Raw genomic sequence first — 25,019 nt, forward strand, 5'->3', positions numbered from 1 at the left:
ATGTAAAGGAACACTTTGTGTCTGTGTGTTCACTGATTGTGCCCATGTTTCATTATTTATTCTACTTAACGTATTTCTTTAATAACATCCATCTTAAATGAATTTGTAGTATTAAACAAGGTCATCCTGGTTTCCACCAAATTTAACAGAAAGGTACAGTATGTTCAATAGTTACTAAGAGTGGCAGATATCCAGGAGTGGTAATAGTATACAATACTCTCCCAGTGAGTAAACGGGGTTTAAGACTGGCCTTTAAAAGAAGATTTCACAAGTTGAATTATAAGTGACCAGTTTCTAGTTTGTCTAGCTTATTTGAATAAGGGTCATTAAGCATTTCATAAATTATGCTAATAATCCGTTATTATTTAGATGTACGTTTGTCAGGCATTCATGCATTCATGAGAGTCAACAAGAAACGTTTAGGTCATCCATTTTGTTTTTATATAGACGTACTATAGATTATACCTATCAAAATTGTATAGTATTAAAGTACAATAAAAAATATAAAAAAAGATTAGCTCCAAAAAAAAAAGACTGTTTTCGATTTTTATTTATTATATTCAAAACTTCATGAACAACGTCAATTTTGTATTGCAGATTGGCTACCGGAAATTGAGGAATTACTTAACAAAACATTATTTTTGTTCTCTTTTTACAAAGGAATTAATGCATAGAGGAACTTGCTTAAAGCTTAAGATATTAACAACTGATATACTTTATTATATAGACTCACAAAGTTCATAAAAGTAAATATTCTGTTATATTATGATGATAGAAAAGAACACTCCTTGCTGATGTGGAACATTTTTGTTGTTCTAAAACAAGATCTGTTCTAACCTTCATAACTAATGAACTAATTTCATAGGGTTAATCATGTTATGATTATGTAAATTAAGGTTCATTAAAAGAAAACCAAAACTTCTAAAACACAAAGTTCTGCAAGCTATTACAGTTCTTTGCATGGGCTGTCCAGTTACCCTAAAACATTTGGACAAAAATAAGTACCTTCAAAGATGTATTTAAAAACTTTACCTAGACTTCTTAAGGAATAATCTGTCCATATTGCTGACATGAAAATAGCCACAAATTATAAAGATAATATTGCTTTGATATGCCAAATAGCATCAAGTTTGATACATTGAAATATGCAGTAATGCGTAACACAACTTTCCATACGTCATTACTTGTAGTATGACACCATTTTGTATGTTATTTGACATCGTTTTCACACTAATAGTTGACCTGAATGTTGTTATCACCTTTGTCTCCCTCTCTACAATGACAGCACAACCACATGTAGGCATGATGGGGGGGGGGGGGTGTATCATTGTCTGCAACCCCAGGCTTGGCGGAGGTCAATACATGGTCCTACAGAAATAGGTGTAATTAAAAGAATAAAGTATTCTCATTTTTATACTATACTTTAGGAAAATGTTTCAAAACAAGGTGAAGTGACATAATTATCCAATGGACCCATAACCAGGCCACATCTTCCCTAGCTTTTAAGAATAAATCAACGAGATTTTGAATAGCCTAAGTGCAGTTTTTGAAGATCATCTAACCCTGATGACATCATACACTGCATATACTTTTGTTTCATTTCCTGGCTTCTAGAGTTTTTTCCCCGAAAATTCATTCACCCCATATCTCGACGTATGGACAATATATTGAAATGGAGGTTTTCATCCAACAAAGTGCCACATTATTTCTCTTCAACATAGTTTCACATTTTCTGCCAGTGGAACATCCCCTTGGACTTTTTTTCCTTTCTACATCAAATTAATAACATTGACATGTTTCATCATCAAATAAAATAAGATTTTGTTTTCAATACCCATCAACAATCTTATGAGGTGCAATGCGATATATATCATAGTTAAAGTAGTAACATATCTTTATATCTCCATTTAAATATTATATTTATTGTTGTTATAGAATGATTGTTACGCTAAGAACAAACTAGAAATATTTTTTAGGGTTCATCCACTTGGTACTGTATAAGGCATCCACATGCTAAATATGATACCTTCTTGATGTCTACTTGAGATATTGTGTTTACAAGGATTACAGAGTTTGACCTCTGGTGACCCCAGATGACCTTTGAACTTCGACAGAATCAGGGTTTCCCTACTCAATGTGGGACATCTACATATTAAATATGAGACTTGACTATGTTGCTCTTCATGAGATAATTTGTTTACAAGCTTTTCACAGCTTGACATCTGGTGACCCCAAATGACCTTTGACTTCTACTTAATACCATAGGGTTCTTGTACTCAGTATGAGGCATCCACACGACAAGTATCAGATTCATTGCTTTTTCCCTTTTTGAGATATCGTATTCACATGGTTTTCAGTTTGACCTCTGGTGACCCCCAAATGACCTTTGACCTTCATCAAAAACAATAGGCTTCTTGTTCTCAATTTGGGGCATCCACATGCCAAGTATTAGATCCCTCAAGGTTACTCTTCTTTAGATATCCTGTTCACAAGCAATGTCACATAAGCACACACACACACCCTCACCATCCATAGATTCAAATTAAAAAATAAATGTAATACACAGCTTAAATAAAGATTAGCTAAACTTATTTCAAATAACAAGGTACACCTTGCACACAACAACAAGTGTTCCACTTTAAAGTGGGTGGACTGCCACATTCATCACAGACCACTGGTCAACTCAGAAGTAACATAAAATAGCCCAAAGCAAAATGAAATGACTTCTCTCTACATTACTTTAATGTACCCATTAAGGAATTAAGGATACAAATGGCTGGATTTCATTCTCGGTTACCACGTTGTTTATTATGAATTAAAGAGAACTTTAAAATACCTCCACTTTCATAGCTGGCATGATATTGATGGCAAGATTTAGTTTTTTGAGGGGCCAGCCGTGTGTTGAATTTAGGCACAAAATCAAGTTTGATACGCTGTAGACCATGATCCATGGTTGAGCTGTTATACATTTGATGTTGAAGAAAAAACCATGGCTTTGGTTGAGTTATTAGAAGATTTAAGACAATCGATTACTTTAAGCATGCACTGAGGAGCCAACCTAATCCAATTTGACTTTTAAAGTATCATTCCAGAATTATAGCATATTCTAAAGGTCTTGAAACTTTACGACAGCAAGAGAAACATTACCTGCACTCAAATGTCCCTTTTTTTTTTCTTGAACAAGACATATCAGGACTAACATTCTGCTGCCTCAAGTCATGCTTTCAATCAACTCTCTTTTCAAGGTAAATAGTGTTTTATTCATCTTCACTCTTTCTCCAAGAGACTGACCTATTAAACATTAATGCAAGAAACATTACAAAGGTTGTCCAGCAAGCACCTCCCTCGGGTAACTGAATAATATCTATGTCACTGTACACATATTTCCTTTAGTATTTGATACTTCCTGGTAACAACCTATTCAGAGAACTGTGTCATTCAACCATCAGAAAAAAGCACACATTGAGAACCTTGTTGTGAAATTTATCACCTAGTCATATCTACAGATTCATGACTGTGCTGTTATGATGCAAACCGGAATAGTTTGACCCAGAGTGCCTTATATTCACTCACGACACTGGTACCGATTACAAACGGCATCGGTGCAAGAGTAGGACCACTGGGCCCAAAGTGAGAACGTATTTTTCGACGATGGTCCACCTGCATGAAAGGATCTTTAATACCGCCGAAATAATGTTTCTGGTGTCTCCTCCATAGCAGAATGCAGATTAAAGGTAAAAACTGACATGACCACCATCATTCCTCTTGGTTTGATAATCACGTCACAGTCGCGCTTGGTGGAATGCCAACTCGCCTTCCAAACATCCGGTCACTAAAGTCGGATGAGTTGGAGAGAATTCTGACGTGACCACTGTCCTCTTATGACTTATCAAACGACACTTCTCTGTGAGTCCTTTAGAGTTTCCTCCGGTAGGGTTCAGATCGCAGAGTTCGCTACAGTCCGTGTTAAAAGTGAGCAACCTGACGCCGTCACCGAACGCGGAACAGATGTACCTCCCGTCCGGGCTGACGCTGAGTTCCTTGATGTATCCTCGGCCGTCGTTCCGTTCCGACATGTAATACAAAAGTCTATCTTGCGGATGAAACGGGGTACTGTTGTCTGCGGCGGAGTCATGAATATCTTTATCCAGGTTACAATGGCCTCCTTGAATATCGTGTACGCAGGTCCACTATTAGAGAAAGAAGAACGGAAAGAAAACTTTAAGTTGGGCTAAAACTTGCAAGTTATGTTCGCCACGATAAAGGGACACTTCAACCCATACTATAATGTTATAAAAAAAAATTCATTCATTGATTTTGATTTTTTGATTTTTTTGATTTTTATATAACGCTTTACACCAGTGATAGGTCTCAAAGCACTTTACAGACGTTTTATTACCCCTGGTCAATGATATCCTGTCCCAGAGACAATCCCTTCAGCTGGCAGCAGTTTCATACTGCACCCAATGACAAGTTACCTCACAGGTACCAATTTAACCCCTGGGTGGAGAGAGGCAAGTGAGATAAAGCATCTTGCCCAAGAACACAACGTAATGAATTAGGCAGGAATCGAACCAGCGATCCTTGGATCCCGAGTCCGAAGCCTTATCCAATTGGCCACCATGCTCTCATTGATGACACACAACAGATGTTCAAAAATCTTAAGAAAATCTACATTACCACATTACAGGCAGTCTACTAGGCAGCAGGTTACAGTGTCAAATAATCAGGATCGGCACTTGTTTCCGGTGATATTCCAGTAGCTTAAGTTGACTGCATTAATGTGTCCGGCAACTTTAGTTCAACCCACATCTTTATAGCATTTTGTATGGCAAAGACATAGAATTTTTCAAAGTTGGTTAATTTTTTTCCAACAGCAGAGTGAATGATGTCATCATGGCAAATTTTAGCTGGAAAATGTTTTGTATTTCCTTACACAATTTATACATTCATCCAGAGAGAAAAAATAATTTCTACAAAATGCTTCAAATCTTATGAAATGCTAAGTACAGTTTGGAGAGAACAAAGAGGACATTTCACAGCTCAAGCAAATCTTCCAAAAGTATCACATTTCAAGAATTATTTCAAGAAAAACATTATCAAAGGAAGGCATAAAGCTGTTGAAGAATATATCCTGTCATGATGTCACAGACCACCCAATGTAATCCACCTGCTGGAATCAGGAATAGCCAGTCAAGATAATTTTTAATCATAGTTAGGGACAAAGATGGGCTTGTCATCTATTGTTGTGGAATATTTGAATACTTTTAATATAAGCCGTACAGTACATTGTGTGTCACAGGAATATCACTTTAATTGAGTCTTGATCTCCTCTTATCTATGCTGGCATCTATTACTGATCACAATTCAGAGTTTCAGGTTTCAACTTCTTTCTTCTTTTGGACGTATGAAACCTGTCACATGGTGACCTGCAAAGGTAGTCTGTCGATGTCATACTATACATGTAAGTACCAAGCGTAAAGCAAACATCAGAGAATAATTTGCATCTCGAATTTCAACACGACATGGCCAAACTGGAAAAATGTATAGCAGTTTTTATGTGTACCCATGAACAACAAACGTATCATTTGATCAGAGCTAAACTGCATAGCCTTCCAAACTGCTACACTAAAATTCAACCACTTAATTATTTAATTATTCCCTGAACCTTTCAAAATGTTCCTTCAGGTACCAGAGGTCAGTAGAAGAAGAAATAGACTAAAAAAATAACTACAAAAGATTTTAAAAAAAAAACCCAACTGCACTTTTCAACTCTTTTAAAAGACTATCACACTTCTATCATCTGTTGTCGCATGCGTTAACTCTCGTGCGACTCTTACCTCCGATTCTTCCATTTCCGATGTGAACCTGGACATCATGCACCAGCTCTGCGGGTGTACAACCAGCGAAGAGATGCACCATGGGTAACTCTCCCGGGGGAAATCCATCACGAGTTCGACTCGATTCCGTTTCTGATGAAAGACGTGGTTCGACGGATGATTCGTCAAATCTTTTGGATCCTTTTCTTGAAGCAGCAAGTAATAGTCATCGGAAGAGAAGTCTTTCAAGTCTTTGGCAAGAGTTAATAAGTCCAGGTCGTGAATGATCAGGTAATAACCCAGAGAGGTCGACAGAATCATTTTACTGTCGTCTGGGGTCAGTCTCGTCCTCATCAAACGATCGAGACAAACCAATTCGGTCGGTTTGGCAGCCTCTGAAGAGTAGCTGTAACAAAAAAAAATGTTAAAAGAAATATTAAACCAGACAGACAGACCTCAGGGATTCACTTTCCTACACTGGACAGTAAACATACAGGTTTAACCGAAGCTATGTTTGAAGAGTGACACTACAAGATGTCAAACCTGACACCACAGAAATAATACAGAGCAATTTTCAAGTAAAACCTACAAACTCGGTGGTTCACGATAACCCCCAAGGCAGCATCTTTGCAAATGAGAACAAAAAGAATTCTACTACAAGAAATTAAACAACTAAGCCATAAATTGAAGGAACCTAGAAATCACAAAACAGAATCTGAATATTATAACCATAATTGCTTGCATGCTCCTCTGTACCACATGAGTCACAATGTTACTATTAAAACTTGTTACCCCAAAATTCTCAATTCCTTTCCCATGGGGTTGTGAATCAGTCAACTAGGAGTTGATAGTTCCGAATAGCCTGTTGTGTTTTCAAGGACTTTTAGGGCCTGTTGTGTTGACAAGGACTTTTAGGGCCTATTGTGTTGACAAGGACTTTTAGTGACATGCAGAATGCTTACAATAAGTATTCTTATACATCGGGATAGGATATAAAAAGTCTCACTCCCTACTATAGAACTATGAGTGCTAGACCAAGCTAGCTCCATAAAAGTTGAGCAACTTTTCCAATCGAAATCCAAACTTGTCTTTTTTCGTAATGTAAGTAGATTTTGCTTATTAAATAAGGAAACTATTTATAATTGTCTGTCAACTATTTTTGTGTGCCATTGGTAGTACTCATGGCCTTCTTCATACTGGGATTCACCTTATCTCAAACCTGAACATTGTGTTCTAACTTAATACTTTTTTCTCTTTCTTCTATTTTATTACTCCTTCTCCTTCTTACTAAGTTAAATAACACCTCCATCATTTTATTTTGGTAAAAATTTATATTAACTTACCAGTTTTTAACATCTCTATGAAGGCATAAAGAGAATAAAACTGAAACTGATTTATTTATTTTGGTTTTTGTTTTCAATGCATGATGTAAAGGGGGAGGGGTTAATTCATCAATGAGGATTTCCTGCACATCCCTGTTCCATGTTGCAGCTGTTCCAGTCTACAGATATTCACTGTCTTGGCAACATAAACCCTTTCAATCATAAAACATATGGAAAGCAAACTGACATTTCTTGGTTAATTGGTTATTTGCATTGGGTGTTACAACAGCTGTTCAGTGCCTCCCAAGAATTAGGCAAGTTCTGCCAGTTTTCCAAGAGATAAGACAAATAATCATTAACAGCCTTGCATTAAATTAAACAACAGAAGTAACAAGATAAAGCCTGATATGAATATCAGATTTGTCGATAATTGAAAGTAATAAATTAACGATAACTTCATCCTTCTGCGCTGGTAAAGATGCGATTTAAAGTCATTTGAAACGTAATAATTATAACTTTGAACTTAGTATCGGAGAGGTGAATCTGATGTGACATATATAACAATTGCTTGCATTTGGAAGAGATTTGTTTACAAAATTGCATTGAATTACTACAGAGAAAGAAAAAAAAACCAGCAAGTTTTCACCAACTTGAACATCCGGGGTGTTATAGACTCTCAACTGCCCTTCATAACCGTTCTGACACACTTTCAGGTCAATTTGCAAATAAGTGTTAAAGCCCTAACACAAAAGAAAGACAAATGTAATATCAGTTTTTCCATTCTACCAATCCAACCCACCCATCCCCTCTCCCTCTCCAAAGGCTGACAGATATGAGGTGCATTGATTTAACATTTAATAATTACAGGTTAGGATGAATCTCAAGGGTGCTCCCCTTTCATTCGTTTAACTTATGATTACCTAATAGTACATTTCCCCACCAAAGGCTTTAATTAGCTAGTGATAAGCCTAGAATAACCTGCTCGCTGTGAAACCATAGTAGTTAGCCAAGACTATTCAAAGTATAGTATTTACAGGGTAGCAGGCTCCCTTTAGAAGATTGAGATTTTTCGGTCATGTAGCAAGACTCCAGGAGGACGCTCCAGCAAAGGTTGCTTTAAGAGAAGCATTGAGACATACTGCTAAACCAGTAGGAAGGCCCGTGACTACCTTGCTTGGAAAAATAAAGTCACAATTTAAGGACGTTAACATTAACAATTTCGAGGAATTAATAAACCTTGCGCAAGATCGTGATACGTGGCGGAGGTTAATCACTGAGCATGTCGGATAGACGAGACTCAACTTACTACTACTACTAGGCTCCCTCTATGATCGATACAACGCATCGATGTAACAAGCTAAGTCGTGAGATATCTTGTTCCTGAATATGAGCTATGACATCATGCAGCTAACACATCAGGCTGCTATCCATATGTTTCAGCTAGAAGAACAATAATCTCTTGTCAATGCCACAATTTGACAATATATATTTACCACAAAAATCTCTCAGATCTGCAACTACTACTTCAAGATAAATATATACCTATTTATGTCCCAGGCATAAACTTTGCCATCAAAACCTGAGGAAATCAGTTGACCAGTGGCTGGACTGTATTCTATGCTTTTCACCCAGTTCCTATGTCCTTGCAGCTGCGTGACCTTCTGCTTTACGTTCCTGAAATCCCATAATGCAACAGTACAGTCATCAGATCCTGTGGCGAAGGTTCTGTCATCTAAAAATCTTAAATGAAATACATAAAAAAAAATAAAACTCAATGATTTGGCAAGATATGTTATGCAATACTTGAGGTGTAAAAAATGTAAGCAGCTCAGAAAAGTAATATATGAAAACTTCAACACAAACATCTGCTTCAGATTAGTAAAAACTGTTAAAGTCAAACTCTACCCTCATTCGATCCCTCCAGTCTTCAGACCTCTACCCTTAATCCATAAAAACACATCTTGCAAGATATCACAAAGTCATGAACTCCACTGCCATTTTGGCAATTTATAATGTAACAGTATCAATACTACTTGATAAAAATTTATCACCCCTTTTTCAGAAGATGTTGCTGTTACTGTAATCATATAAAGAAATTAATTCATATGAAGAAGTGATTTCACCAACGCCATCTGGAAACGACATGACATGTCAGGTATACTCTGATCAAGGTCATTATTCATGATAAAAGTTGTGTTTGCCAAAGCCTACAGGTGTTGTTTAAAGGGTGTGAAGACTCGCGCAAAAAGAAACGTCTTATGCCGGTAATTTGACCTAGTTTCGAATGAGGTGTAACAGAAGTGTTAAACACCACCATCGATCCCAGAAAATACACACACCGCTTGCTACCATATACCAATAAGACACTAGTGTATAGTCAGTACATAAAGCTGTGGTCAATACCCACAGCACAGTATACAAACGATACAGCGATGGACATTTCAGGTCCAGCTAAAGATAACAAGGTATCACATTTCATTACTGTCTGCATTTTGTAGAGACACAAACAAAACATCACTTGCAAGCAACAGAAAGTTAACTTTTTCAGATGGCCGCACGCGGTTTGAGGCGAGTCTTCAATGACTTTAACTACCATAATGGCATAATAATAATAATAATCGACAATGAACTGAAGATATATATTAACATAACGGTGAGGAAGTGGCACTAAAATAAACAACACCACAAAAATTAATTGCCATACTGGTAGTGTACAAGAAGTGGAAGAAAAATACGATGTTCAACGAAGCTACTCTTTTAGAAGTATTAACATGCTTAGGTCTCATCATTACACACAAATTATCAGGTATAAATACACATGTACATATACCATTGTCAGCGGATTGATTCCTTCTGTCTGCGAAAGGGAATCAACAACTTCTTCAAGATAATAAATGGGTGAACTTAGTCAAATAGTATGATGAATATCACCACACTACACACATTGATTTATACATTACCATTGATTACCTTATGCAGTTCACACAGTCTGTGTGGGCCTTTGGAACAACTTGAATCTGGCTGAGTGCTAATGGGTCATAAATCTTCATGGCATTACCTTCACATGCTGCCACAAGTATTTTGCTACATGAGAAAACATGAAAAAAAAAGACAAGAAAACTTGGTGATTACTGTACTTCTTCCACAAAAAGACCTTAATTTCCTTACACAACTAGAAAGCCAAAAGTCTAAGTGATTCCTTGCCCATAGGAAATTGTTTTTGTAAGTACTGTGGTTTCAAATTGACACGTTTTCATTGTGAAGTTGTTATTTTTACACTAGATATAGAATGTTTAACATCCATGGGCATCGACTGAGATTTTTGTGAACCATGAAACACAGTATGAGTCGTCAAAGTTTGACCTCTGAGATATCACGTTGACAAGGCTCTCACAGTTTGACCTCACCACAGGTCTTTATTAATAATTTAATAATAATGGAAATTCAAACAGATTGATGTCATGTTAACATGGATATAAATCAGCTGCTGGCATTCAATTATGGGCATAACATGTAATGCCAGATATAAGATCCAGACATGTTTTCCTGCTTGATATATCGTGTTTACAAGGTTTTCACCATTTGACCTCGGGTGACCCCAAATGACCTTTAACCTCTTCCAGTAGAGTTCTTGTACTCAATATGGGGCACCCATACACCAAGTATGAGATTACATTAATTACTGTTTCGTTCTGGAGATATTGTGTTTACAAGGTTTTCAGTTTGACCTCTGGTGACCCCAAATGACCTTTGACCTCTTCCAAAACGATAAATTCCTTGTACTCAATATGGGGCACCCACATACCAAGTATGAAATTACATTATTGTTTCCCTTTTTGAGATATCTTGTTTACAAGCTTTTCAGTTTGATCTCTACCAAAAACAATGAGGTTGTTTTACTCAGTATGCAGCATCCACATGCAAAGTATGAGCTCCCCCAAGGTTACCCTTCTTGAGATATCGTGTTCACAAGCAGCATCACATACATTCGCACACTCACATACACACCATCACCATCACATAGATTCCTTTTGCCTTTGGCAAGGAATAAAAAAAATAGCCTATGTTTAGTCCACTGATTCACTAGTTAAGACACATAAGGTTATATGATTACTAAATTCAAGTGGAGTGTTCTTTTTTCTCCTAAAATATGAAAGATGGATGGGAGGGGAAAAGGGAGAGGAATTGGGGGAGGGGAAGTAGAAGGGAGAGCAGACAGAGGAAAGCCTACTTACCCGGTTGGTGAAAATTCTAGATTAAAAACTGCACCAAAGCCCACAAAAGAAGAAGAAGCTTTTGTCATATGAAGATATAACTGGCTTTGTAAGTTATTGATCAGCCTTCTTCTATGATAGATTTTCTGTGTCCTGGAATAACATCCATGATAAAGGGGAACCTTGGATGATCCTATCTGCTGCCCTCTACTCCAATCAAAGAAACCTTCGCAATGAGTTTTGCTGAGTTTATTGTGAGAAGGAACGGTTACAGAATCATCTGTACCGTCCGCTTTGATCATCATGCATTGCTGTATTAAAAAGGGGAGGAAAAAAGATTTTAATCAATCTTATCACTATGACATGAAAACAATACAATTGTTTTGAGACAATGAAAACAAAACAACCATCTAGACTTTGTAATCCTGATAGTAAAAAGTATTAAAGTTGGATTGATAAGCTTGAAAAACTTGAAAGAGATGCCACCATTTTGCATACAGACACTCTCAATCAAACAAAATATTGCCAAGTAGTCAATCCTCTCCCTTCACATAACCCACCCCCATCCCCTCTCCAATTGGCTGCCCTGGCTTCAGGATAGCCTAGATATACTGCCAAGATATAAGTTAACATCTAAGCATTTAAGGCTGTGAATAGGACCCATGGTTGAAGTAGTACTATAAGTCTTGTATTAGCCTGATGATGTTGTGTTTGACATTAGCAATGACCTGAACGAGGTCTTATGGTACATAAATATTTCAGTTAGGCTACAAATACAATACAGTTTTATTAATTTGAAAATAAGTTTACATTACATTGTACCAGATACACTTTCATCCGTCTTTTAAATGGCAATAACTTATGCTGTTTACTGTAAGTGGATCAAGTGCCATTCTGCCATAGGTTACCATTCTGCCATAGATTTTGATCCTTTCCGCCATGGTGGAAAGGCTTGAAACCTATGGCAGAAAGGTACATTTTAGGAATGGATTTCACACAGGAATGTATCGGTGAAATTTTTATTGATTCTCGTGGAAGGATAGGAACACTGTCTTCAAATATATAATATGGTTGGTTAAATAAATCAAATTAATTTAGGTTGATTGCATATTAAAAACACCGATTCTGTTGATTTTACTGGACAATTTTGCGGATTTTGAGGGCCTAGGTAGTGTGAAGCGCAGCAATATACAGTGCATATAGGCCTACAGTGCACCCACAATAATGTGCTCTTTCCACCATACAAAGTGCTTTACCGCCATCGGAGTAACATGGCAGAATGGCACTTTTACTATTGCGGGAAGAGCACATTTTCTATGGCGGAATTTATTGATGGCAGAATGACACGGCCCCGTTTTAGTAGGTAGGCTAGTCTATGCCTTGTTCCAAATTAGGCCTAATGGCTTAATGCTATTATCTATGAGTTTTGATTAGTTCAAAAGCCTGAAAACCACATGCTGCAGTGCATAACAAACTGCTATATAGTCTAGACCTTTCCATTTGTATTTAAAACAATTTGTCCATCTTGGCTTCTTGATTTTGCTATGGGGGCATTATCAGATAAAGTATAGGCCTGGGCCTACCTGTGAAATAATATTAAGATTTTGCGTTACTCTAACTTGTTAGCAGACTCATGTTTTTCATGATCAAATTGTGTTAGTGTAAATGTGATGTGTGCTCAGCATTACCTTATTATTGAATATTGGCAAATTTGGACATGCAATGAAACTAGTTATAACTGAGCCTGGCAAGGCCTAAAATTAATTATGGTTATGTAGGTTTTATCTCTAACTTAACGTCTCTTACTAGGTATCACTCTCGCTTAGGCTGGTAAAAGTAGTAATGAATGTGAATACTAACGCTTCGAGCAGGCAGACCCCAAGGCCCCAGACGAGTACTGTAGTAGTAGGAACTTCGCTGTCGTCAACGTTGGGACTAGGCTACTTACTATTTAGTACTTGCTGGTTGGGCCTTATTACTGATGCAGAATATACAAAGTTTAACTTGTGATTTTGGACCAAACACCAGTACTAACGTAGACCTAATGCCAGAAATACAGTATATTGTGAAAATCTAACAGTAACAATACTGCATGCCGTCGTTACTAGTATTATAATACGGTTACCCTTATAATACTAGGCCTAGTAGTAGTAGCAATAGTAACATGCAGTCAGCACAAAAATGCCTAGCCTAACTCAGTTGTGTGGACTTTGGGAAAGATATTCATTTCAAGTCCATTTTGATGTCAGTCTTTGTTGTTGTTATTAAGTTCATGCTACCTTTAATCGAACTCCGCTTCTGTTTTGCATAACGGATTTTGATTGGACGCAGGAGACAGATAACCAGCTTATTGTCCAATCAAATGATCTGTTACATGTTATTATACGAACAGCTTTTGCCAAAGTCATTGAGTACACGATCTCTCACCAGCCCGAAAATCAAGTTCTGCAGTCGCTTTTAGAAGAGAAATGGTTCTCGAAAGTACAATCGTGTGGTAAGAACTGTTAGTGCCTTGCTTAGAATCATGTGCCATCTCCAACAAAATCACACTTTGTATCAGAAATACATTCCCAAATAGGCCGATACTTTAGGCTAATAGTAGTACTACTGCTACTAGTAGTAAAGTATACATGCGAGAGCAGTGATTTTGCATTTCTCGTAGTCGTATAGGCTATACGCGAACAGTGGTCGTGGTACTACTGGTAGCTAAGCCTAACAGTAACACTAACAGCATTGTTAATAGGGTAGTATCGTACGAAATGTAACGCTTAGGTCAGGTGTTTCACTTTTTCGGCCTAGGGCCTACTGTATTAGTTACCGAACTTGAACCGAACGTGAATTGCAAGCGTGACAAAGTAGTCTAAGTATAGTGGTAGCATGGTGACTTCAAAGTTCGGACACTTAAGACTTAAAACACCCCAAAACTAAATCTTCTGGTCTAAATCACCAGAAAATATACTTCAAATGGTGGGAGAATTGTGTTATAGCACGATACACGGCCAAACTTTCTTTCCTGCAAACTGTTTTCACGTTGTTTTCCAAGAAGATTCTTCGTGATTGTGGAACTGGTATTTCTTTGCTAGAGTATTGCGAAGTTCGGACACGCAACCCACAGTGTGGCGCTGGTGATAAAATTGGTGGCGCAGTTGCTCTTTCAATAATTATAACAGACTTCATAGATCTTCGTCATTTTATTGACAAATATGAAAGTAATTTCTTGCACACGGGTCATTTTGGAGAGAAAATAACTGTAGCTTCGTACTTTTTGGTGAAATTTGGCTCTTCCTGTAGGTTTTCATGGTGAAGTCGTGTATTTCTTAGGGTGTCCGAACTTCGCAGTATGCCGAACTTCGCAATACTGACTATACTAGTAATTGCTTACTAAACTTGGGGGAATTTAGGCACACACGTCTCAACAGTGTTTATGCCCTCTTTATTCCTATTGTCTTAATCTCAGAAGAACATGTGTCCTTGCAGTTGGTTTCCTTACCATGACAACTGCAAAGCCATATGATTTATGAGGTACCATTATTTGCTGACTAATCTGAAAGGAAGTTAGGCACACACAACAATGTTTATGCCCTGTTAATCTCAGAAGAACATGTAACCTTGCAGTTGGTTCCTTACCATGACCACTGCAAAGTGTTATAATTTATGAGGTACGCAGTGGATTCTAAAAATGTAAAATTAAGCTGAGACAGAGCAACAAAATGACTGTCAAATTGTGATCATGACAGTCCAATAATCAATGTTAAGCCCTGAACAACCTTCAGTGTACATATGATATACACTATCGCCCAGTAGGAATATAGCATCTAGTTGTTACACTGGTATTACTTCAATGGGCACACCTTATTTCTCTCTTGTGCCATAAAACTGAGTTATTCCAATAACTACCAATAACACTGAGTAACTAAATACATAACCATCACACTGAGTGATTCAACTACATATTCTGAACCGATAAAATTAAAATTTGATTTAGTCCAATCACAATTTACACGGTACACAAGTAAACTGTAACCAGACAGCAACATGATCTAACTGTATGAAACAAGGGAAAATGTTACTGATGATGAGGTAAATTAGTTTTTTTTCTTCAGTTGGATCAGAAATGTTTGATTTCATTTTATTTTTTCTTTACCAGTGCGGATACCAGTGAGTACATGAGAAATGGAGATTTTGTACCTACCAGAATCCAAGCACAGCAGGATGCTGTGAATTTAGTTTGCCTTTCCAAAACTAAGTCAAATCCAGAAAATAATGTTGGTCTCATTGCTATGTCACCAAGGTAAGTATCTTGAGTATGTTTTTTTTCTTTTCAAAAACTGAATTGGAGATTTGATTTATGTCAGCTTACCAAGTCAGTGAGTTAGCTTACGATTGCAATAATTTTGTGGCCCAACAAAATTAAACAAGTTCTCATAAGTCCTATTTACAGTATATTGGAACATTCCATTGCTAAATTGATTAGCAAAAAACCTGAAGCTTGACTAATCCCATGCAGTCTAAAAAGATGTATTCTATACTGTCTTATGTCATAAGAACAACCCTGATGTTTTCCGCATGTAAATTTTCTCCAGTTATCCCAACGTTATTATCCAACAGTAGTTTAGGCATACAAAAGGAACTTACAATTGACTTGATTTTGTGAATAAGTGTTTCTGAGATATAGTTTGTGTCCAAAATTTAAAAATGTATTGCATATTTAGTACTAGCCTGTTGCTTTTGACTAAAATCATGATTAGATTGAAAGATTTGACAGAGGTACTTTTGGTTTTTCTTTCATAATAGTGTCAAGGTTCTGGTTACCATGACATCAGAAGTGGAGATAATACTGGCAAACCTACACCAATGCCATCCCGAGGGTTCATTAAACTTTCTGACCGGTATCAAAGTAGCTCATGTAAGTATAGGCACTATATCATATATAACCAGTGCAAAAAGGTTGTCAAAGTCACTATCAAAGATGCAATTGTTTATAATAAACAGGAGTCCTATGATTGTGGGCAGAAAGAGAAATCTTATCCCTGCCCTGTCCCCTCCCTTCTCCTTCTCTCTTTCTTTCTTTCATTCTTCTTTCTTTCTGGGATTCATGATTGTCAATATTTCCTTCATTCCATGCTTCCCCTGTCTTCTCAGAACAATTGCACTCTTGCTCTTGTTGTTTTTAGACCACTTCCCTTTCTCAGTGACCATACTATCATGATTTTACCTTTTCACCCACTTGTTATTCTACTGCCCCATGATTTTTGGGGAGATGGGGGGGAGGGGGAGTCTTATCAATCGTAAATTAAAATCCAAATAAAATGTGACAAAGGTTGACCACGACTGCTCAGACTTATTACATCTATACCACATTTTTGGGCTTTATAATTATTATGCTTCTAACATGAACCAAGATCGTGATACGTGGTGGCATGAACCAGCAAATTGAAATATTTTTTCATTGCTTAAATTCACCTATCTTGTTTTTGTTTTTGTTTAGCTTGCTCTCAAACACAGGCAGGGTAAAAACCATCGGATGAGAATCGTAGCCTTTGTTGGAAGTCCAATTGAAAATGAAGAAAAAGAGGTAAGATGAAAGCAATATTTCATGGTGGCAAGAATCAATATTGGCATAATGATATTGTTTTGTTTGTTTGTCATATGTGGTTCTCCCTGTGTTCCTAGTTATGTCAAGGGTTTAGATTTATTCAAATTGTCTTCTGTGTGAGGAGACAATTCTACTTTGTATTCACCTGTATCCCACGCCTCATCACTAGACAGATGTAGTGTGGGATGAAGAAGGGAGAGAGAGCTCAGCTCTTGTGACTCCCCTACATTGCAGATGTCTGTCCAAAAGTCCCTTGAACTGATTTATACTGGTAGCATCAATGGCAGACTGTGTGATTCCATTCAGAAACTACCCTGACCGGGAAAAAATGTCTGCGTACATTCAATTTTGAATATTTTGCACACAATTTCATTGAATGGCCTCTAGTAAAAGAGATGTCGCTAAATTCAAACCATAATTGAGGGCTAGCTTTTACGTAACCTTTCATAATTTTAAAAGCTTTAATTAAATCTCCTCTTAGTCTTCTGGTGGATAATGTGGTGAGATTTAGAGCAGAAAGTCTTTCATTGTATGGCAAATGCCGCAAAACAGGTATCATCCTTGTAAATCTTCTCTGTACTTTTTTGAAGATAATCAATATCACCTTTTAAATATGGGTTCCAAGCTTGAATGGCAAATTCCAAGTGTGGACGAACAAGAGATTTATAAAGTTTCAACATTAATTCATGTTCCTTTGTTTCAAAAGTTCTGTAAATCATTCCCAAAATCCTGTTGGCTCTTTTCACACAGGCAACAACTTGTGTATTTAATTTGAGAGAGCTTGGAACAATAACACCACGATCCTTTTCTTCATTCACTGTCTCTAATGGCTGACCATTCATAAAGAAGTTGAAATGATGATTATTATGACCAAAGTGCAGAATCTTACACTTGCTAACATTAAATAACATTTGCCATTACTCAGACCAGAGATGCAGCATCTTGATATCCTCTTGCAAAGATAATGCATCGTTTCCATCTTCAATCCTGGTAAAAAGTTTTGTGTCATCTGCAAATTTTAAAACATGGCTAGAGATGTCATCATCAATATCATTGATATATACTTTATGGGGGGGGGGGGCTATTGTGACCATTTTTAGTGGGCTATTTTATGAGTAAAATGTAATGTTACATGGAACAATAATCTCAGAAATTTATGATTTTGTGTCATTTGAGATCAAATGTGTATGCAGTGAAGTGAAGAAAACTGTTCTTCACAAACATCAGTTATTTCAAAGAAAGTTACTGTTAAGTGCACTTAATTTTGAGGTGGTGCTCCCCTAGATGCATAAATCAACTACTAATTTCAATGATCTCTAATCTGCAGCTTGTAAAATTGGCTAAGAAATTGAAGAAAGAAAAGGTGAATGTGGATATCATCAACTTTGGACAAGATGTAAGTACAACAAAATTACCTTTCAATTAAGAAAGTTCATCTGAAAGGATTATGTTTGATTTAAAAACCAAAATTGTGTAGAGGGAATAGACATATATATATATATTAATCAGGATAAAAACTATACTTTATGGGGGCTATTGTGACTATTTTTAGTGGGCTATTCTGGAGACAGAGAGGGGCTTTTTTATGAGTTATATGTTTAACACCTTTTATACGAAAAATCAATCATAACATGCGTGACAAGCTGAGAGTAAGGCTAAATATGATTAATTGTATGTACATATAGCCCTAACATAATATACTGGAGACCATCATGCAAAAAGATTAAAAATAATTTCGAGGAACGGGTGTATCCAAAACATCAACATTTTCGGGACTCAAAATGTTGTATTCAAACAGAAATATTCCGGAGGTAATAACTGATTTGTCTGGTACTGTAACTGAAGTTAGTAATGACGTATCTTAGTGACATAATTCCGGGAGCTATTGTTTTCACAATGTTTTTCAGAGGGCTGTTTGGACAAAACAGCGGGGTGAATCACCCAGTGTATTTTTGTATTTCAGTGTATTTCAGTGTATTTCAGTGTATTTTTAACGCTAATATGAATAATGTGATGTTTGGAGGCAACAGTTGAGTTGTTATTGTTTGCCATTTTGCCCAAACATCCCTAAGTGGGGCTTGAAGGTCATCATTACTGCCTCCAATTTTAGTGTGCAAATAGCGCTAACAGTTTTCAAAAGATCTCTGTATGAGTTTTTGAACCCTGTAAATCATTCACAGAAATTGAGGAGTCTAATAAATAAAGTGACAACAAGATGCTTTGTACAAGGATGTTTTTGAGGTTGGCAGTTAAAGCAGCATTTTGCGTTTGGTCGCCGTTTTCTACTCTTTTGACATGTCCATCAATTTTTTACATATATCAATCACAAAACAGCCAACTAAGATATTAGCCAAGTTTTTTCCCTGCCAACAACGTTAATTGGCGAGGAATTAAAGATATTTGCAGATAACGAGAAGAGTGTCCACGACAAATTCCACATTTAAAACTAAACGCATACAGTTCCCCCAAACCCACTAGTTTGAATTCAACCAATCAGAGATGCAGGTTTAGTATGAGCCGTTGCTAAAAATAGATTCAAGACTTTGCGTTGGTACAACCAGGGAGTTGCAATGGAACTCCCTTGTACAACTGCCATATAGACTGTACACTAATAAGGCATGGTGTTGTATTACGTATTGGTCAATGACGTTCGTAGTGTTTAAATATTCATATTATTTTATGCCACCATTTGAAGTAAGATTTAAATAGATAAGCTAGTTATGTATGTCGTTATGGCATAGTGGAGTCAGTGAGGTTGAGAAAAATCATAGAAAAGGACGCAAAATGCTGCTTCAAGTTTTGTTGGAATTTGAATATATAAAAGTGACCATTATTTGAATTTCTAGCATATGTGAGGCCAGTAAAGATGACCTCTGTTTCATGACTTTTGGGTGTTTTGAGTAGGTGAAGCTTGACAAGAATTGCATACGAGTAATGTTATGGTTTTCACACTTCACAGCATGTAAGGTTCTTATAGTGTAAGAATAAATGTGTCATTTTCAAAATGCTCACAATTTTTGTGTAAGATGAGTGAGAGCAGACCAAGCATTCTTTCTTCGTGTGTCGTCATTTACTGCAGTTTTTAGGGCTCCCTTTGCTGTCTCTTACGATCTTCTTAAATGATACCGAGCATGGTCGGTATCTTTCTTTAAATACATTTCCTTCGCCAGCTTGTCTTTTCCTGTTTTCTGCACTCCATTTTTTCTCAGTTTCCGATGGTCAAAATCAACTTTTTGTTTTCCTGCTCAGATTCGTATTCATAAGTTATCATAACTTTGTTCTTTTGTATTAAAGAGTGACAATACAGAAAAGCTTACAACTTTCATCAACACAATCAATGGTAGTGAAGGTACTGGGTAAGTGTTGCTCACAGTACGTTAATACGTTTCATGTAATTGAGTAGTGGAGTGGACACATCTACCTTTGGTTAGCATTTTCAGCATGCCTGGCGATATGCATCAAGTTTCTCTGGCTTGTATTGTCAATGGAGAACCTGTCATCATAAATTATTTGATAGAGATGTTTAAGATGAACTTTTCCTAGACAACAAAGAACATTCTTAACAAAGTAAAATTATTGGTTCAGTTTCCGGTGTCTTCCCAGAAAATATCACGTTCGATCAATAGGGCTTGAGTTTACAAAATGATATTTATTAATCCAAGTCTCCTCTCAATGCCAGAGATTGTGCACCATTTGTAGTTGTCACTTTGTCAGTGTAGGAAATTTCAAGACACAGGCAGCTATTGTACTATGAAATCAAACCAAATATCCTTTTTTTGATTAAATATGTTGCATGAATAATATCAAGAGTTTTATGGAATCACTTTTTTGTCATCTGTGACAGTTCCCATCTAGTGACCATCCCACCAGGCACACTGCTGTCAGATGCTCTCATGCATTCACCAGTCATAGTAGGAGAGGATGGGTCCGGTGCTGTACCTGGCCTACCTGGGACCGGCGGAGGGGAATTTGAATTTGGCTTTGACCCTGCTTCGGACCCAGAATTAGCAATGGTAAGTAGAAATATTGGTTTGACTGTGTTTACATATGTACAAAGGAAAATGCTCACAACTCACGGAAACAGTTTTTGGTTCCATTTATAGCTTTGAGTTTGATAACTCATTTCTTACTCATGCGTTTGTTTTTCAAATGAATCACAAATAACCAAACCTGCTATTTTCAAATGTTGTGTAAAAGTAAGTTGGCCTGACGTTTCGATCCTAGCAGGATCTTCTTCAAAGGCTGAATGACAAGTAACAGTAACATAAGGGACAAAAACACGCACAGAATACAGACAGGTTAATGAGCATGGTGAACACTAAGAGATAGATGTAAGGGGATTAGTAGACAAGGGATGGAGAGAAGAAAGAAAGAAACCAACAATGTTGTGAGTACTATTTGTCTGTATTTTGAGGGTTTTGTCCCATTACTATCAGCATCACCCTAGTGATAGAAGAGGTGTTGTACAAGGTTCAGCGTTTACAACATAGTTGTCCAACTCTTGTCTAACATGGTTGCCCCTTACTATGTGTTTTTTTGGTAGGCTCTTCGTATTTCCATGGAGGAGCAACGCCAGCGTCAAGAGGACGAAACCAAACAGGTGATCGAGGATACCGCTGGTGAAACCACTCCCAAACCAACCACAGACACAGACACCACAACAACACTAGCAGCAACCACTGCTGTTCCTCCTTCCGGTAAGAAGTGGCTCACGTAATGGGTATATAACTTGGGTCATTCTAGCCAACTTAAAGCAACGTCTAGGGATATCTGAATAGCCCTCATATCTAACAATCCTGGTGCCTTGACATGTGTTCTGAGTCCGTTGTCTATTTTTTCCTTTCGGGTAGCCCTCGTAGAAGATCCGTAGCATCAGACCTTCAAAACTTAAACACATTTACGAAAAGGAAATCTTTGAGCCGTTATTATGCTTTGTTGGATGTAAGCACCCATGACCATTGCAACTCGTGAATACCTTTGTCTTTTGCCTCTTTCAGATTCTGAGGAGGCCCTGTTGGAGCAAGCTCTGGCCATGAGTATGAACCCAGCTGCTGAGACTACCAGCAGCATGGAGGAAGCCCCAATCCCCGACTTCAGTAACATGACTGAAGAGCAACAGATCGCATACGCCATGCAGATGTCGCTGGCACCAGACGGTGAGGATTCTCTATCATGAATTCAGTTATCAGTTTGATGCTTGTAATTAATTCACTATTTGTTTTGTCAGAGATATTAAAGGGCTTCAAAGATTTAGGTTACAATCTTGTGTATCTAGAATCAGACCCAAAGTGTCTTGTTAATTAAAAGTGGTTATCCGGCTTGTGATAAAATGAAGGAATTTTTTAGGAACCGAAGACTTTCTCGGTATTCTCACGGGTAGCAGGTGATTTTGATAAAACTGGCACATGCCTCTATTGTGGGAATAGTCTTGGAGAAAAAAATGTACTCTAAACAAACTACTACTGCCAAAATAACACTTCTCTGTTTCCAAAGACAGTTAAATAGTAAACGCTCTTTTACAATAAATTCATCGTTTCTGACTCCCAACCTATCTGTACAGGTTAGACAACCTAATGAGAAAGCTTTGTTAGTCTGTAGGAATGGATCAGTGTATGTCAATTTCCTCCCAAAACTGAAATAAGAATGAATTCTTTCATGTTTTGCATTGACTATTAAGGTGGCTGCTACAGTTTACTACAGAACCTAGTGTGCTCTAGTTTAGTTGGTTCCCCCTCGGGGAGGGTAGTGCTAGTTAAAATATTTGCAGATTTGGAGAGTAGATACCATTTTCTAGAATCATGTTTCATTCTATAAGCTAACTTTCTTCCTCTGGTTCATATTTTTCCTCTGACTCATCAGAGGAGGCGGAAACACCAATGGAGACAGATGCGGGAGGAAGCTCAAAAACAGACGATGCAAAGGTAAATTCATGAAGCCAACAATTCTGTCCCAAAGGTGTATCAAACAAATATTATCCAGAAACAATTTAGTGTCCAATTTTTCTGTAGCAGTATTGAAGGCCCTGACTTTTATCTCTAATAAAACATTATTTTTTGGTTTCCTGTGCACAGCTTTGCCCATGGATAACAATTTTACCAGTTTGCACACAGCCCTTTGGGGAAATGATATAGGATAATTTATTCCCTTCGATACGCAGATAAAGGAGCAATAAACTCATTCAGATGGCAGTAGAAATTTAAAAAGAAAGTTGATAAATGAACCAGTGTGATTCATGGTGTAATTTAACCCCATTGCAAGCTGAATGAGCTAATAATGACAATGATTAATGTAATTAATATAATATAACAGGGTTATCGTCAGTGGTACAACCTCCTCCAGTAGTGTTGTGTGTTCAACCACAATAATTTCACCCTACAATAAGAAGCTGTTAGTCAACTCATTATTCTGTTGAAAAGCTGTATTTGATATTTCTGGCAAGAACTCTGTTTAATTCTTATGAGGCCACGTCATATTGACTCATACACTCAGAAAGATAATAATTTCACATGTAATGTCCTCACATGTAATGTCCACACATGGGTGAAGATACACCAGATCTATATGAATTAAAAGAGTTTACATTTGGGTATAACGGTATTACTGATTCCAAGTTAGTGGAGTAATTCATCCCAGAATATATGGCAGGAAAGTAAGTGTCATGCATACACCCTGGAAGTTTCTTATTACATTTACATTACATCTTTCTGGCTGGAGTTTTGGTGAACATCCTGTATTCATATATTTCTTTGATGCTTTAGCACACTGCAAAACTTCTATACAGAATATAACATTCTCACAGCAAGAATTGATATTTTTGGCAATTTGTGTGGTTTTGTCTTCCAAGCCTCATTCAGCATATATTGTGCAATTTCTCAACCATTACAATTACGTGAAAATGAATCAATCACTTTGTTCATTTCCTAGGCTGAAGGGGGCACAGAGGACTACTCTGAGGTGATGTCCGATCCAACATTCTTAAGAAGCGTTCTAGAGAACCTACCAGGTGTGGACCCGTCCAGTGAGACGGTCCAAAATGCAATGGGTTCTCTGCTCCAACAACAGACGACGAAGGACGAAGACCAACGGAAGAAGAAAGGAGACAAGAAAGATGGAGAAGACAAGGATGGGAAAAAGAAGTGATTTCATGAAACTAATTAATTAATTTGTTCGCGATGTTGCTGGAAACCAGTAGTAGGCTGTACAGGTTGGAGTATGAATACAACAGTATTTAGTTATTCCACTGACAGACGTAGAGAGAATCTTTGGAAAACTTTTCACAGATGGATTCTTTGCAATACTGGTCTTAAGAAATGTAACACTGTTTTGTCTGACACATTGGAGACGAAGGGAAAGGAATGCATTTGAAAGGATGAAGCAAACATATTATGACATTATTAACTATTCAAAAAAAAAGTAACTAAAGTAAATAAAGGTGTGATCAAATTTGTTTTTGCTTAATGTATTTGCCCATGCCATGTGTGAAACGTTATACAACTTGTTGTAAAGATACGTTGCGATAAAGAACAATACATTGTCGAAAGGAGGACCACTTTTCCCTTCTCTTTTGTTTGATCTCCCCTTGCTATGTTTTAAAGCAGTTCGATACTGGATCCCTTTTATCTCTTAAAGGATGCAATCATATTCCATTTCTCAGCACTTTCACTCCAGGAGGTTGTGTGGTGTTTCATAAAAACTTGATGAAGTAAGTCTTTCCCCCCCCCAAAAAAAAAAAAGCCTTTTATTAACAGTTACAAGTTCAACTCCACTTTGATTGTTGATGCATACTGTTGACCAGGTCAAAGTTTCATTTACTATGAAAGGGTCCAAAAATAGCAGAAAGAAGTACCTACATGGACTCCCCTCCACCCCCCCCCCCCCCTCTTCACCAAATGAAAATTGTCAAGTCCAAGAAAGAAGGTATCACAACTATTTAAGGACTATAATTTACTTCCGTTTACCTCATAAATTCTGCTGTTTTGAAATTGATATAAATTTGAGAGATTACAGTGCATAATAAGTAGTTTTTCTTGCCTACATTTAATTAGCTCTTTTCTCCTGTATTTGCAAA

General features: G+C 37.2%; 2 protein-coding genes across 2 annotated transcripts; one reads left to right on the forward strand and one right to left on the reverse strand.

Moving 5' to 3' along the window:
• Positions 1–532: 532 nt before the first annotated feature.
• On the reverse strand, positions 533–13,545 carry LOC139968004 (DDB1- and CUL4-associated factor 10-like). Its single transcript, XM_071972273.1, has 6 exons — positions 13,216–13,545; positions 11,377–11,666; positions 10,112–10,225; positions 8,684–8,881; positions 5,841–6,225; positions 533–4,190 (listed from the first exon to the last, which is right to left on the reverse strand). Exons 2-6 carry the CDS (start codon positions 11,658–11,660, stop codon positions 3,783–3,785), a joined length of 1,389 nt encoding a protein of 462 aa, XP_071828374.1. The 5' UTR covers positions 11,661–11,666; positions 13,216–13,545; the 3' UTR covers positions 533–3,782.
• A 143-nt stretch (positions 13,546–13,688) lies between these two features.
• On the forward strand, positions 13,689–24,495 carry LOC139968005 (26S proteasome non-ATPase regulatory subunit 4-like). Its single transcript, XM_071972274.1, has 11 exons — positions 13,689–13,849; positions 15,503–15,646; positions 16,150–16,261; positions 16,844–16,930; positions 18,279–18,347; positions 20,246–20,307; positions 20,796–20,964; positions 21,495–21,648; positions 21,949–22,107; positions 22,811–22,872; positions 23,876–24,495. The coding sequence occupies exons 1-11, from the start codon at positions 13,824–13,826 to the stop codon at positions 24,089–24,091; spliced, it is 1,260 nt and encodes a 419-aa protein (XP_071828375.1). The 5' UTR covers positions 13,689–13,823; the 3' UTR covers positions 24,092–24,495.
• Positions 24,496–25,019: the final 524 nt, after the last annotated feature.

This window comes from Apostichopus japonicus, chromosome 5 (assembly GCF_037975245.1).
Source record: "Apostichopus japonicus isolate 1M-3 chromosome 5, ASM3797524v1, whole genome shotgun sequence".
NCBI lineage: Eukaryota > Metazoa > Echinodermata > Holothuroidea > Aspidochirotida > Stichopodidae > Apostichopus > Apostichopus japonicus.

Bases quoted from the DNA above. Each gene is read 5' to 3' on its own strand.
- LOC139968004 (XM_071972273.1), bottom strand. From the start codon at position 11,660: ATGATGATCAAAGCGGACGGTACAGATGATTCTGTAACCGTTCCTTCT. The intron at 6,226-8,683 runs GTATATATTTAT...TTTTTGTTACAG, and splicing joins TATGCCTGGGACATAAATAG to CTACTCTTCAGAGGCTGCCA. The intron at 4,191-5,840 runs GTAAGAGTCGCA...TTTCTCTAATAG, and splicing joins CGGAAATGGAAGAATCGGAG to TGGACCTGCGTACACGATAT.
- LOC139968005 (XM_071972274.1), top strand. From the start codon at position 13,824: ATGGTTCTCGAAAGTACAATCGTGTG. The intron at 15,647-16,149 runs GTAAGTATCTTG...CTTTCATAATAG, and splicing joins CTCATTGCTATGTCACCAAG to TGTCAAGGTTCTGGTTACCA. The intron at 18,348-20,245 runs GTAAGTACAACA...TTTGTATTAAAG, and splicing joins TCATCAACTTTGGACAAGAT to AGTGACAATACAGAAAAGCT.